This window comes from Triturus cristatus, chromosome 2_2 (assembly GCF_964204655.1).
Source record: "Triturus cristatus chromosome 2_2, aTriCri1.1, whole genome shotgun sequence".
NCBI lineage: Eukaryota > Metazoa > Chordata > Amphibia > Caudata > Salamandridae > Triturus > Triturus cristatus.
Window position 1 is genome coordinate 1,198,665,489 of NC_140582.1, and position 16,098 is coordinate 1,198,681,586.

Here is a 16,098-nt window from a genome sequence, read left to right on the forward strand (position 1 = left end):
AAATAATGTTGCCACCTTCCATCTTGACATGAATTGTCAATTGACATGTTGGTGGGACCTTGACCCAAAACTGTTCTAAATTATTGTTGAAGAAACAACATTGAACCCACTGTTCTCACCCTAACCATCTCCCAATAGCTGGATATCTTAGTAGTTCAAGCTCCCTGACTAGGTTATTGTTTGTACAGTTGCACCACTTCATACTGCAAAATACCTACCAATGAAGAGTACAACATAATAAATGCTTTGGGTTAACTCTTGGTTAGGTCTCCCTTCCCCCGGGTGTATTCTCAGCCCATAATCATCGTTCTGTATAGTATCCTACTCCATCACCTCACACATGCACTGGGATCAGCAACTCCTCCCTCAAGTGGTCCATTATGTTATTTCCCAACAGGGCAAACATTCATGCTGAAAGTGGTCAAGTCATCCGATCCTGCAGAGGCTACCTGTGGTGTACCTCAATGCTCTGTATTGTCCCTGCTTAAATGTGGCCCCCCTTGGGGTCGCTATGGAAACTTGACCTCTCAGCAGTTTCCATATTTTTCTGCGTTTTGAGTGTATTATTTCTTGGATGTGTTTGGTGTCCTAAATTTGGAGGAGCAAGGAGCCAGGTAAACAGCCCTAAAAGAATATGTCAAAATAATTACTGAACAAGATGGCCTCCACTCCTTCACCCTTACATTCTTTGTTGACCACATGACCATTACATTGAACAAGTGCAGTAAAGGTCTGAGCTCTTACCCTTCTATGATCTAAGCACGAATTAGTAAAAATATTGCAATTCCATTGGGAGAAAGGTCCCAAAGCGCACTCTCTAGTTTAGCCAATGAAAAACTTTCAAAATGTATACATTGATGCTCATGGATTCTTGTTCAACAAAGGTTTATTGATAAGTTCATTGAATCTCGCCTTTGAAAAATTCAGCAACGTTCCTCAATTAGATAATCATTTTAGAGCATTTCAAGCACTTGATCCATTAAACTTGAATTTATTAGCGGGCATGCATCTATTAATAGATTGCAGCCATATTCTTATTAAGAACCTGATGCATTTCAGATCTAAATGTGTCCTTTGTCAGGGGGATATTCGCTAGGAAAACAGAAATAAACATTATATGAATTGTTTAATCAGCAAAGTAATATGTACAGCTAACTGGCCATCATGTTTTAAACAGGATTTAGCACAGTAACTAATCCTCACATACTGATCTAAACTAACAGTCCTTGTAGACTCAGTTATTGTAGCAACCTGGGCCATGCTGGTGTGCTTTTACTGTGACCCTCAAGAACAGCTGATAACTAACCCACACCTCATCCCAGTTTTTACTTACTCTTTTAGGTCCACGGCTCATTTCAAAATCTTTGCTTTTGCTTATTACGTTTTTAGACATTTGTGCAGAAAGTGTTGCATGCTCTTGCTGACAACAGGTGCAAACAAAAAGTGTTTAAGGTTTGTGGAAAACCTCTTAATTATTTTTAGAATTATTAAAAATGAAAGTGAAGCATGCCAAGACTGAAGGGTCAGTCTGGTTTTAAACCTTTCATACACCTAAAATTGCAATCAATATAACATGCTTTGTCTCTCAGGCCATCGAAATGGAGCTGCGGAAAATGGAAGTGCTGCAGGCTAACAGACATGTCTCCCTGCTTACCTCGTTCATGCCTGACAGTTTCCTCCGTCATGGGGGAGACCACGACTGTGTTCTTGTGCTCCTGCTTATTCCACGACTAATATGCAAGGTGAGTGTAAATTGTGGCTGGCATGTAGCGTACACAGCAGATAAATAAAAACTAGCAATGCTTATACCTTTGAAGTTATGGAAGCCTTTTCTATCTCTCTGGCTCTTGCTTAGAAATGGGAAGCCTAACCAGCACATCACGGAAGAATTTCATGACCTCTTTCTAGTGGATTACTTGTTCTTTCTTAATGTCCTTCTCGCTATTGCACCCACATTCAAGACACTGATCTTTAAGTAGGTGTTTGTGATGAATGGTGAAGTTACTGTGTTGCTGTAGATATGCATGAGTTGCATAATCCTTACATCTAGGGTTGGCCGTAGACATTTGCAAGTTGTTTTTCTTCAAAGACGTTTTAAGTCGCACAATACGTCCGTACTCCTTTCCTAGCCTATGACTTTTTCAATCCGGTCATATTGAGACCTGCCCCGAGATGAGCTTCAAAACAGGCCTGTATGCCGAATTCTGATTTATGTGAGACCCTACTCGCTTCGGAGTCTGTGAGATGGCAGAAATCAGGCAGCTGAACATTTTTATTTATCCATCTAACGAAAAATTCTCAGGGTGGCCACCCTCGTAGGGCTAGTCCCAAACACCTCCCTTACTCGGGAAGAAGGGGCTCACTTTGGAAGAACAGGTATTGGAGGAGCTATGATCCTTTCCGATCCCTAAGAAGGCTAGGGACAAGACATTTAATCAACCTATCCAAACCTGCTACCCCTGGGCCCCACATCCCACCATCATCTCATCGGCCTCACACACACCAGCACCTCCTCAGCTTCACATACTAGCACCTCCTCAGCCTCATACACCAGCACCTCCTCAGCCTCATACACCAGCACCTCCTCAGCCTCATACACCAGCACCTCCTCAGTCAAAAACGTTCTCTTCCCACTTTCACCATATTGACTCCGGTCAATGGAACCCTAACAAGCCTTTTGGGCCCATCATGCCCATGTCACACCCAGGGATAGGGTGACCCCACCTGCAGCCATGCCCTCTGAAGGCCTCCCTTCGTGTGACACCGTTGCCTATCAAATTCTCATATAGAGGGTGTTGCAACACAACTAATTTAAGCTTCAGGTCTTTGAGGAGGAACATGATTTTTCTCATTGAGAAGACGAGATGTGTCTGATACCTGCCCATGCTGAAAAGTATGATGAAGTGCAGCACAGACCATTTCAATAACACAGTTAAGGTCGGAGCTGTCACCCTGCAGCTCTGACCTCTGAAAGGAAAAAGATGGTGGTTCAGCGGGCCAGGTTTAAATTGGGGGCCTTATCCAGCCTGACTCTGGTGGTGCATGCTGCCAGAAAGAGCCTTCACTCAGGTGGCAGACAATGCTCCTCGAGATAGAGAGCAAGACCATTCATGTGGCTCAGAGAGAGGATTGCCAGTTTGGCTGGACTGCTCTGCGAATAAGAACCTTCCGCTTTCTGTGTTCCTGACTCTTTTCTATACGTTGTGGATACTAGTAGGGGCGTAGGTGTCTTCATCTTCTGTTGCTTGTAATCTCTCACCTCCACTCTAGTATGTTTCTGGCTGTAGCCTAGACTGGGCAAGAATGTGTGCCGCTGATACCTTTCAAAACCTGAACCTCCAGTGTATGAATGGTTCTGGTTGCACCAGGATTGATGTACACTTGTGTCCCAAATGCACAGCTAGAAAGTGGAAGGATCACATTATTTTTTATTGCTGATGCAGCTTCTCTTGCATGTTTTGGTGGTTACAGTTTCCTGGATTTGCTTGAAATGCTGGTGACCCTGTATGTCTGTTTGTATTTCTTATAGTCTATATTTCATGTAAGAGTGGCCCTCTCACTTCGCTCTGATGACCGAATGCAAACAGTAGTAATGATGATTGTCAGGCTACCCGGCGCATGCTTCAACTCGGGTGTTACCTTTGAAAATGTTATGCTTTGCTCCGCTGCACATATTGTTTACCCAATGATGAGTATAGAAACCAACACATTTCACATTTTTAGGCTCGTCTGACATGGCATCTAACCTTCCTTTTCAGCTGTCAAGAGCTCTATTGTAGTTAGACTATGGGATAGCAGAATGCTAAAGAATAATCGACAGAAAAAACAGTACGATGCAAACATCTGCGGCACACATTAAAGTGAAATGTTTTTGTCGGGACTAACTTTATTGGTTAGCCCTTTGAAGTAATTTGTCCGGTTGTGCATTGCATATCCAGTGGAGAGATACTAAATTGGTGCAAGTCTCAGGAATATGCTGTGTAAACATGAAGTTCTATCATCTAAACATGTGAAGGCGGATTTGAGGGAGAGCGACATGGGACTCCGGAAACTAGATAATTTCTGGATGTTAGCAGATTGCAAATGCTTTCACTATGTTAGGCAAGAAAGATTTTAGTTTGTTGCGGAAGGTGCAATATTTATTTACTTGTAAAAAGTCTGACACATACCTACAGATGCCTGTTAATTTTGCTGGAGATATTAAAATGATGTTTTAGTATCCTGTCACTGAGGCAAAAGCAGGTAACATAATTACGAGCCATGAATAAATGAGCTGCCTCGGTCTGTTCATATGCAGTGACTCACATGATTTTTTTCTGATTTGCAAACATTCTCCAAAAGGATTATCAGTGATCTTAAGGGCTTGCTGAACAATCTGCCCAAACCCCAATGTACTTGTGCATAATTCCTATGTGTTCATTTGTCACAGGCTGAACTAATCAGCCAGCAAGCACAGGAGAAGTTTGATCTCAATGAGAGCTGCGCAGATCGAACTGGCCTACGAGGAGCGGTAGGAGAGCAGTTGAGCTTTGCTGCTGGGCTGGTGTACTCGCTTAGCCTCCTACAAGCTACACTTCACAAATATGAACAGTAAGTGTTTCACATGCCCTGCATATGATCTCACAAATGTGACTATATCTGAAATGCAAAGTACTATTTAATTGTGTGTGTATGTGTGTGCAATATATACATATACACGTGTGTATAATATATATCCAGAAAACTGCTCCCTGCAGTTCTTCTGACCTCTTCCACCTCGTGGGGTTGGTGCAGGGCTAAACGGGCACAGAACCCGTATATGTGTGCAATCCAGTACTCGTGCTGCCGCACAAGAAAGATCCCGCACTGCAGGAAATTCAAAAAGTAAATTTATTCAGCTGACGTGTTTCGGCCTGCCTGGTCTTTGTCTAAGCCATGGTTTTGCAGCATGAATCTTTTCAGGATCCACATGCTGTTTATTATCCTGCCATCTAATGATTTGGTCCGGTATGTTGTCTTGAGTCTTTTTTTCCTTTTGTGTTGTCCTCCATGTGGAACCTTTTGGCTGTATGTTCCACCTTGATGACATCAGACTTATGTCCCAGAAGCCCTTGTGTGCATGGTCCCCATCTTAAATTCTTTTTTTCAGCCACTGGGTTTGGAATCATGCACAAGAGCTACAGATCGAGAAGCAGAAATACAAATTGTTCGAGGCATATGAGCTGCAGATTACACACTGTGCATAGATCGCCATCTGGTGTTGGGCCCGGATGTTTGCAGTTGTTTTTCCTCTTGGAAAGTCTTTGGAAGTCACGAGGTATGTGACTCCTCCCTTGGATCGTATTGCGCATGGGCTTCGACTCCATCCTCAGATTGTTTTTTTCCGCCATTGGGCTTGGATGTGATCTTCGCGCTCCGGTTCCGAACAGTTTCCAGTTCTTCTAACGGCGCGCAATCCTAGCCCCCCCTCCCTTTGCGGTATTGTTTTCGATCGCGATCTCCACACTCGACGCGACTCATCATTCCAAGTCTTCGATTCCGGTCCTGGCTGATGGAAAGGACTCCATTCAAAAAGTGTCCTCGATGTGGGTCAAAATTTCCCCACACCGATCTCCATGAGGTGTGCAACCTCTGCCTCTCCCCGGAACACGAGGCTCAAGACTGTCCGGCGTGCAAATTCTTCCAGTCCAAGAAAACCATTCGAGACCGAAGGGCGAGAAGAACCATGGCACACTCGTCGACAGCGATCCCAGACGACATCTTCGGAGAAGGCGTCGACGCTCCAGAAAGACAGCACACCGAAGAGGGCCTCGTCAGCGCCTCCGAAGCCGACGACTCAGATGTCGAGGACATCACTCCGGCACAGAGGGTCGTGAGTACCAACATCCACCACCACCCCACACGGCATTGAAAAAGGCTTCGGTTAAGCCTTCGCCCTCTGGCCTAGGCGCGACCAAGGACATTGCTTCCCACACCTCGCCTTCTGGCCCGGTAAAGAAGCCTATCAAGCCTTCCGGCGGCTCGGGCTCGAGCCAGCCTACCGTCGGTGCCGAGAAACACTTGTCCGCACCGACGCCGAAAAAGAAAATGGCCTCCTTCTCGGCACCGAGCTCCACACCGAAGCACTCGGCGCCGAAAACAAGCACCAGCTCCTCAGTACCGATAAACACAAAGCCATCGACGCCCACACCTCAAAGCCGAAAGTCATCTCGGAACCGAGTAAACAACCAGCCATTCCGAAGCCGCACAGTTCAAAACAATGAACTGATGCAGACTCCAAGACTAAAAAACCTACGGCCCGACGCTTTCGGCACCGACGGATCGGCCACTCACTAAAGAACTATTTAGGCCTTATCGATTACAAAAAACACTAAGGACCCTAAGACTGGACATTTGATGCTCAGCATCAACAAGAGACCGCTGGACAAGCCTGCCCCAGCTCCACCTCCAAAGAGGAAAGACTTTGCTACCTCCCCTTTGAGAATACCTTCACCCCCTCCTCCACCTCCTCCTTCTCCTCCCCCACCTCATCATTCCCCCACACCCTCTCCGGAGGAGGATGATGTCTATGATGACACAGGGGACGAGCCCCATGACCAACCTACAGGGGACCCCACTCCTACAGGCTCCCCAGACCCATGGGATGACTAGAACATTCCAGACATCCCTAATGTCCCGCAGGATGATATCTACCCTTCGAGACCATCCCCCCGGAAGACACAATGGGGTTTAACCAGCTACTCCAGAGCGCTGCACACTACCACGGTGTGGATCTCCATACAGACCCCGTGGAGGAGGACTTCCTCCTAGATACCTTCGACACAACACACAGGGCCACTTCCATCCTGCCCATGCTCAAAGGCATTATCAAACACGCGCCGGAGGTCTTTAAAGACCGGATCAGAGCCAGGGTCATCAACCCTCGCATCGACAAAATATAAGGCCGCCCCTACAGACCCCACCTACATCCGAGGACCAGCACCACTAGATTGCCTAGTAGTGTCCACTGCAAGAAAGAGTGCATACTCCCAGGCATCAGGCGAGGCACCACCACCTGATAAGGAGTCCAAACTCTTGAACGCATTGGGCAAGCGCACTGCATCCCAGGCTGCCAACATATGGCGCATCGCAAACACACAAGTGCTTTTGGCAAGATATGACAGGGCACATTATGATGAACTAAAAGCCAAAATGCAACACCTCCCTGACATATAAAAATAGAGCCAATGAGCTAATCCAGGAGGGTAAAACCATCACCAACACCTCCATATGCTGTTCCCTAGATGCAGCTGACACCGCCTCTAGGGCAATTAACACCAGCGTCCTCCTCCGTCGGCATGCCTGGCTACGAATTTCAGGTTTCAAACCAGAAGTGCAAGCTTCCATCCTGAACCACACCTTTGACCAGGAACATCTGTTCGGCCCAAAATTTGATGAGGCCCTAGAAAAAATGAAGAAAGACACAGATACGGCCAAGTCTATAGGAGCCTTACAATCGCACCCTTCCAGGCGCTCCTTTCGCCGCTCTTCCTTTCGAAGCACCTCCAGAGGCTACTCCTCTGACACCGCTTCTACTTCCTATAAAGCTCCTACCCAATCCACCTTTACAAGGGGTTACCAAAGAGGCGGCTGCAGGGGCAACAATAATAAAGGCAGAGGCAATTCAAACACCTCCCGCTCTGCCTCCACCCCTACCCAATGACTTCCCTCCACTCCCCCCAGATCATCCCACTCCGGTCGGGGGCAGACTCCACAATTTCCTTCCTGTCTGGACTACCATCACCTCAGACAAATGGGTAACGCAAATAATTCGGTCAGGCTACTGCCTCGAACTAACATCTACCCCCCAAAAAATTCCACCCAAACAACGCCCAAGGTCACAGTAACATTTAGCACTACTAAAGCAGGAGGTAATCTCCCTCCTACCAAAGAGTGCGATAGAACTAGTTCCTACCCACCAACAAAATATGGGAGGTTACTCCTTCTATTTTATCATACCAAAAAGGGACGACACTCTAAGGCCCATCCTAGACCTCAGACCCCTAAATCACTATATACACTCAGACCATTTTCACATGGTCACACTCCAGCAGGTACTTCCAATGCTCTCCCAAAACGACTTCCTAGCCACCTTATACCTCAAGGACGCCTATTTCCACATTCCTGTTCACAACGCTCACAGGAAGTTTCTCAGATTTGTAGTGGACAGTCAACACTATCAATTCAAGGTGCTCCCCTTCGGAGTCACCACAGCACCACGGGTGTTTACCAAGTGCCTAGCGGTAGTGGCAGCACACCTGCGCAGACAACACATCCATGTCTTCCCATACCTAGACGACTGGCTCATAAAAGCCAACTCATACAACCAGTGTGTACAACACACTCGCACCACTATCCAACTACTTCACGACCTGGGCTTCACAGTAAATCACATGAAGTCCCATCTGCAACCATCCCACGTAAAACAATACCTCGGTGCCACCATAGACACCGCAAAAGCGCTAGCCTATCCCAGTCCTGCCAGGATAGCAAGCATTCAGACTCTCCGTGACAAATTTCAACCAGAACACACTCTTCCAGCTCGAGTGTTCATGCAACTTATAGGAATGATGGCTGTTGGACCTAAAGTCCTAGGGTAGCTTGGCTCAGGTGGAAAGGCCTCGTTCCGGAGTAACATGTCGTGCTTGCATCACACTCACCTCAGCACTCGAGCGTATCACCACTAAAAACGACACTACACCAAGGTATTATAAAAGTTAAAAAAGCTTTATCTTTCCTTTTATCAGGTTGCTCTTTTCTTTCAAATGAAACCAATCAGCTTTTATCTACACCACATTAGGGTCAAAACATTTCGTTGTGGTTAAATTGGCAGTACGTACCTTAGCCCTGATGTGACATCAAGCGCGCCACCTGGTGGTCAAACACAGCACAGCAAATTCAATGACGCTTTAAATAGTCATTAAACATAGCGCTGCACATAGCAATTTCATAGCGCCTTAAATAGTCATTTACGTAGCACTACACATAGTAATTTCATAGTGCCTTAAATAAAGTCATTAACATAGCACTGCACTTGGTAATTTCATAGCACCTTAAATAGAGTCATTAACATGGCACTGCACTTGGTAATTTCATAGCGCCTTAAAAGTGGCCCTTCCGCTTAGCGGTGTACTCAGTACCTCATTAGTGCTATCCCCGGCAAGTACCTAAGGCCTTAACGGGACTCTCCGTCTGAGGTGAGGTCCTCGGGCCCCAAACTCCCTTGTCCTGGAGCCCTACAGAGGCAGGAAATGCTGGTGAGGTGGGTCCCAGGTCAGGGGGAAATGTTGTGGCTCACTGGGCCTCCCCAGGGGAGGGGCGAACTCTGGGCCTCTCTACGGCCTTCCGCCCGCCTCCCCCAGGGGTTACCTTTCTCCTCAGCCTTCTCTCGGCCCCTGCGCTGGTTTTCACCCCTCACGGGCCTCCTCTCAGTCAGCGCTCCACTCGGCGCGGTCCGGCGAGGTGGTGGGGGCTCCGCAGGACTCCAGACGGCTCCAGAGTTTCCCTCAGACTTCCAGGGCCCCCTGCAGCGCGACCTGCGGGGCGCGGTCCAGTCGGCAAATCACCCGGCGGCGTCTCGCAGTCCGCCCCGTCACGTGATGGGGGGAATCCGCTTCACGGCCTTGCGCGGCCCTCACAGGATGGCTCCAGGCCTGGTGAGGCCTTCGCAGGGTTCCAGTGGGCTTTCCTGCCTTCCGACTGCAGCGATGGGGCCCTGGGCTTCTCCACGGGCCCCGATGACTATGGGGGCGATCTATCCGTCCCTGGGCCGCAGCGGTGAGCTATTCTCTGGGACAGCCCCGACGAGGGTGGCACAAATTAAGGGGTGGCAGGCAGTTCGGGGGTGGCGAAGTGTTCGGCGCCTAGCGCCCCCTGTCTCCTCACAGCGACGCCCAGGCTCAGGACAGGTTGGTTGGAATGCGGCAGGCCACACGCCAGTGGCGGAACAAGATAGGGGGGACCCAGGCACAGTCAGAAAAATGGTGGATAAGGTCAGAAATGGTCACTCTCTTCAGGGGTCCTGACTAGGCGGGGAGCACAAAAAGTTGACGTGATCCCAGGGTCAGAGGCTGAAGGCAGGGCTAGGTCACGAGGTAGGGGGTGGTGTCAACCGAGGGGGGAGAAAAAGCAGGCCCTAAGAACAGTCAGTTCCCCCCCCCTCTGGCGCTCCTACCTCCCCACTCAGGTGCCTTACTCCTGACTACCTCAGTTCACCACACAAAATGGCCGTCGCACCTCACCTCTATATATAGCCTGAGCCCTGACTGGCTAGAGTGGCCCAGAAGGTTCTGGAACTCCTCATGCCAGCCTATGGCCCAGGTTCTAAGGTGACAGTTTAGGCCACCATTTTGTGGAGGAGCTCTCCCTCCCTCCATTTTAGGGAAGCGCCTTGCACAACACCATCAATTAGTGATGATGGGGCACCCAGAGCCTCTAAGTCAACACCACAAAAAACTAGTGGACAGAAAAATTAGAGGCTAAAGGAAGAAAAAAATGAGGAGGGGACAGCCAAAGGGCTGGCAGGTCTAACAATGGCCTCTTGCATATTCATAGTACCTCACGCAAGACTCCAGATGCGTCCTCTCCAAGAGTGCTTAGCGTGCCAATGGAACCAGGCCCAGGGTCAATTGACAGATCTGGTGTTGGTAGACGGTCGTGCCCATCGCTCTCTGCAGTGGTGGACCACCACAAACCTTTCCAAAGGACGACCGTTCCTGGAACCGGTTCCTCAAATAGTACTGACAACGGATGCATTGTTCTCCAGCTGGGGAGCTCACATACTACATCACACCATGCAGGGCAGGTGGACGCCTCAACAAAAGTTGCTCCACATCAACCATCTAGAGTTACTAGCCATATTCTTAGCCCTAAAGGCCTTTCAAACGCATGTCTCCGGCAAGGCTGTCTTAGTCCGCACCGACAACATGACAGCCATGTACTATATGCAAAAAATAGGCGGCACACACTCTCAGCAGCTCTCACCTAGCACAGAGCATATGGAGATAGGCCATACCCCAAAAAATCTTTCTCGTAGCCCAACATGTCCCAGGAGTCCAAAACACTGTGGTGGATCTGCCGAGCAGACAAACACAACAGATCTACGAGTGGGAACTCCATCCACAAGTTCTTCACCCGTACTTTCAAATGTGGGGGCATCCACAGATAGACCTCTTCGCCACCCACGAAAAGGTCAAATGCCCAAGCTTCGCCGCCAGATATCCACACCCATTGTCCAAAGGCAATGCGATATGGATGAACTGGTCAGGCAGAATTGCGTACGCTTTTCCGCCTCTCCCACTCATTCCATTAGTGGTGCGCAAACTACAACAACACTCCCTCACTCTCATCCTAGTAGCTCCAACTTGGGCCAGACAACCGTGGTACACCACACTGCTAGAACTATCTGTAGTACCGCACCAAAAATTGCACGTCTCTCCAAGCCTCTTAACCCAGACCCATGGAGAGATCAGGCACCCGGACCCAGCTCAGCTCAACCTTGCGATCTGGCTCCTGAAATCTTACAATTCGATTACCTAAATCTTCCCCCTGACTGTATGAACGTCACTAAAGAAGCTAGACAACCTACCACTAGAGCTTGCTACGCAGCCAAGTGGAAACGTTTTGTGATCTATTGTAACAACAATATCTTCAATCCTCTTGATGAGTCCATTCAACACATCATAGGCTGTTTACTACACCTACAAAGATGCAATCTAACCTTCACGTCTATTAGACTGCACCTTGCAGCCATAGCAGCTTATCTACAAAACAGGCAACATCTATCTCTCTTTAGAGTACCTGCCATAAAAGCCTTCATGGAAGGCCTCAAAAGAATAATTCCCCCAAGAGTGCCACCCTCACCGCTGTGGAACCTAAACATCGTTCTCACCAGACTAATGGGGCCTCCCTTTGAACCTCTACACAAATGTGAACTTCAATTCCTAACATGGAAAACTGCTTTTCTTGTAGCCATCACTTCTCTCAGAAGGGTCAGCAAGATGCAAGCACTCACCATTCAAGAACCTTTTCTGCAAATGCACCATAACAAGGTGGTTCTCCGTACTTATCCAAAATTCCTCCCTAAAGTCATTTCTCCCTTTCACCTAAACCAATCTGTGGAACTACCCGTATTCTTCTCGCAACCACAAACCGTTGAAGAAAGAGCTCTCCACACTTTAGATGTCAAACGAGCCTTACTCTACTACATCGAGAGAACACAACCCTTTCATAAGTCAAAACAACTGTTTGTTTCCTTCTCACCACCACATAGAAGCAACCCCATCTCCAAGTCTTGGATAGCTAGGTGGATTGTCAAATGCATTCAGACTTGTTACCACAAGGCAAAACGAACGCTATCTGTTCCCACTAAAGCCCACTCTACACGTAAGATAGGGGCTTCCATGGCATTCTTAGGGAACATCCCCTTAGATGATATCTGCAAAGCAGCTACATTGTCAATACCGCGCACTTTCACTAAACACTATTGTGTAGATGTGCAAACTAAGCAACAAGCTAGTGTGGGCCAGGCTGTACTCAAAACATTGTTTCAAACCACTGCAACAGATACTGGTGGTCGCCGCTAAGGAGGGGTACTGCTATATAATCTATGCACAGTGTGTAATCTGCAGCTCATATGCCTCGAACGACAAATGCTACTTACCAGTATGCATCTGTTCTTGGCATGTAGAGCTGCAGATCTACACACGCCCACCCGCCTCCCCGGCTACCTTTATCTGTTCCAGTTTATCTTATTTAGATGCAACACACATGGGCATCTTCACTGTTTATTACTACGCTCCATCATTTCCCTGCTGGCGAAAAACAATCTGAGGATGGAGCCGAAGCCCATGCGCAATACGATCCAAGGGAGGAGTCACATACCTCGTGACTTCCAAAGACTTTCCAAGAGGAAAAACAACTGCAAAAATCTGGGCCCAACACCAGATGGCGATCTATGCACAGTGTGTAGATCTGCAGCTGTACATGCCAAGAAAAGATGCATACTGGTAAGTAGCATTTTCCTTTCATTGAGGGAAATGAAGAACAAGCTCAGAACTTATGATAAAACAATTAACAACCAACAGACGTGGAGATAAAATGCCGAAAACACCAGGGAGTTTTCTGAGGTGACTAAGTGGGTCTGAGAATGTAAAGACTGCACGAATCACACCCCTTTACGTTTCTGCTTCATGGGGCATCACAGATTCTCCCAGAGGGACAGTCACAGGGTATGCAACCTCTATCTGCTGAGAGACTTTTGTTCAGGTGACTCTGAAGCCTGCTTGGAGTTTCAACCCAAGACTGAACTATCTAGGGCGAAACAAAGGTAGACTCCTAACTTGAGAAGCTGAGTGGCAAGGAAAGCCCAAAGGGAACTGAACTGGCACAGGCGAATCTTCCAACATCATGGAGTCTGTTATTGCCGAAAAGTAAAATACGCTGATAAGACCTATCAATGAGGGATACAAGTGGAAGGTAATAACATCACATCCGGTGCAGAGCTGAGACCATCCGAGTCAAAACGCTCCAAAACCATGCTGCCTCCAAATAGTTTGGCAATCGAGGGAAAAAGAAAGCAAAAAGAGCTTCACATGCCCACAGACAAGGCCACCACTGACTGCAAACCCTCAATTCCAGCCTTGACATCAAACGATGATCCAGGACGTTCGAGGGAGAAGGAGCTCCAACAGTTGGAGTAACAACAAGAGGCTATCATTATTGAATAGAAGATTTCCGACACAAAGAAAAAAAAGGGTTGATGCCGGAATGGGGGCTCTGTTGTGACAAAAGATGAAGTTTGATGGCTTTTTAGAGCGATACACGATCCCTACTCTACCTCCTCAAGACCAGGACCAGACACAGACAGAGCCAGAGGTAGGTCAGGCAGAGATGCCAAAAGAGGAAGCCTACATGCAAGTAGATAAGTAAGAAGAGGGGCCAGAATGAGAGTGAGTTTTTCTTCGCTGAAAGGCACAATGGATGAAGGATAGCAGGATGTTGAAGCAGACTTCCTGGAGGAAGGGATTTACATATACCCGTCAAGGCCATCACCAGACGACATCCCTGCATATGTTGCTGTCATCAAGAGGGAGGCAGGCATATATGGAATGAAATTGGAAAAGGAGCAGATGGAATCCTGCTCCTACTGGAAGCACTCATGCCCTCAGATAGGAAAAACCAGAATTATCCAATGCTACTGAGCATCCTTGACCAAGAGAGAAAGGTGTTCAGGAAACCAGGCGCCACTAAATTCGTGACCCCCAGGGTTGAAAAGAAGTATAGGCAATCCTTCCAGGACCCAGCCTACATCAGGCAGATTTCATTATTGGCACTACAGCTCGGTAAAGTGTAAACGCACCCAGCAGAGCAAGTGGTTGGAGCTGGTGGTAGGGAGATATGTGGCTCAACAACCTCACGGAATTAAAATACGAACTATCCATCTCCAACTCTGTCAAATCTCTGGGGTTTGCACTTGACAAAAACCTAAACAAGAAAGAACATATTCATACCTCAGCTAACATTGCCTTCTACACATTGAAACACCTTCAAGTCAAACCCTTCATCCCTATCAAAGACCTGTGGTGCAATCCTTGGTCCTCTCCAAGGTAGACTACAGTAACACAATGATCATGGCTGCCCAAAAACACACGGGCTTCTCGGAAATCTCTCCACGCATCAGCCAGACTACTTTCGGTGGAGTCGCTTTGACCACACCCATTCTCAAGAAACTCAACTGGCTACCAGTCAAGGCAAGATGTATAGTCAAAACTGCTTGCATAACCCACAAAGCATCTACATGGAAAAACCAGTCTACTTCACAAACAAACTATCAAAAGCCAGCCATAAGAGACCTCTACGAAGCTCCAATAGTCTACTTCTGATTCCACCCAAATTCAAGAAAGCAAAATCTTGCGCCGCTCCTTCTCTGGGGATGCTCCCAGAATCTGACTCATGATGTAAGTGACAATCATTTCCTCACTTCAGGAAGAAACTTAAATTTCTTCTTAATAAATGCCTAAACCAGCCCCTCTAAACCATCTTACTGGCATGATACTCCTACCCCGCACTCCCTAAGCAAATATGAGCCTCGTGGGGGGAAAACTGTGCCTCTACTCTCCTCACCTTCGCAACACCCCACCGTAACTACCTCAGAACTATATTGTCCACATTACTACTGTCATTTACTTCTTTTATATACTGTTACTATTTATTTTTATTTACTGCATATGTAACTTGTGTAATTGCTGCTGTGTTCACTCTGTAAAGCACTGTAATACCCTCAGTTCAAGTTCACTCTATACAAAACTCGATAAATAAAATAAATTGCCAACTCAAATCCCTTCGCAACAGTTATGAAGACCAGCAATGGGATGAAATAGCAACTCTGATGGAACACCTATCAGATCACTACAAGAAAAGAGCCAAAAACAATTCTAGCTGTAAAAACAATTGCTAACACCTGTTGAAAATCAGCACTGGGCCCAGTAGACACTGCCATGCTAGTTATGCACAGCCAGTACCTTGAGAAGGCAGGGGTGGCTGTACTTGTCTGGTTTCAAGCCCAAGGAACAGGCAGCTGTCATGAATGAATGTATGACTTAACAACGCATACATTTACAATGCATGCCTGTACAACGCAGTTTTTACACCGCAACATCCTTTACAACGCATTCTTTTACATCGCATGCCATTATATCTTTTTTTCAGAAACTACCTTTACAACGCATTCCATTACATCGCATTATACCTTTACAATGCATACCATTATAATGCATACCATTACATTGCATTTAAGGTAAGTGTTGGATAGTATAGGGGTAATAATTACTATTCTAACTCCAGTGAGTGCAACAGTTGGGTAAGTGTTGGATAGTGTAGGGGTATAAATGACTGTTCTAACTCCAGTGAGTGCACCAGTAGGGTAAGTGTTGGATAGTGTAAGGGTACTATGCGTTGTAATGGTATGCATTGTAATGACTTGCGATGTAATGCCTGCGTTGTAGTGACATGCGTTGTAATGACGTGTTGTAGTGACATGCGATGTAATGCTTACATTGTAATGACATGCGATGTAAAGGA

The 16,098-nt window shown here is 47.2% G+C and overlaps 1 protein-coding gene across 11 annotated transcripts in view; it reads left to right on the forward strand.

The window, feature by feature from the left end:
- DCTN1 (dynactin subunit 1) overlaps positions 1-16,098 on the forward strand; it is a 733,647-nt gene that overhangs the window by 517,382 nt on the left and 200,167 nt on the right. For all 11 annotated transcript variants that reach the window (XM_085642808.1, XM_085642810.1, XM_085642809.1 and 8 more), the window contains 2 exons: positions 1,590-1,742; positions 4,430-4,590. In XM_085642808.1, the coding sequence (XP_085498934.1) occupies positions 1,590-1,742; positions 4,430-4,590 (314 nt within the window). The remainder of the gene's footprint in view (positions 1-1,589; positions 1,743-4,429; positions 4,591-16,098) is intronic.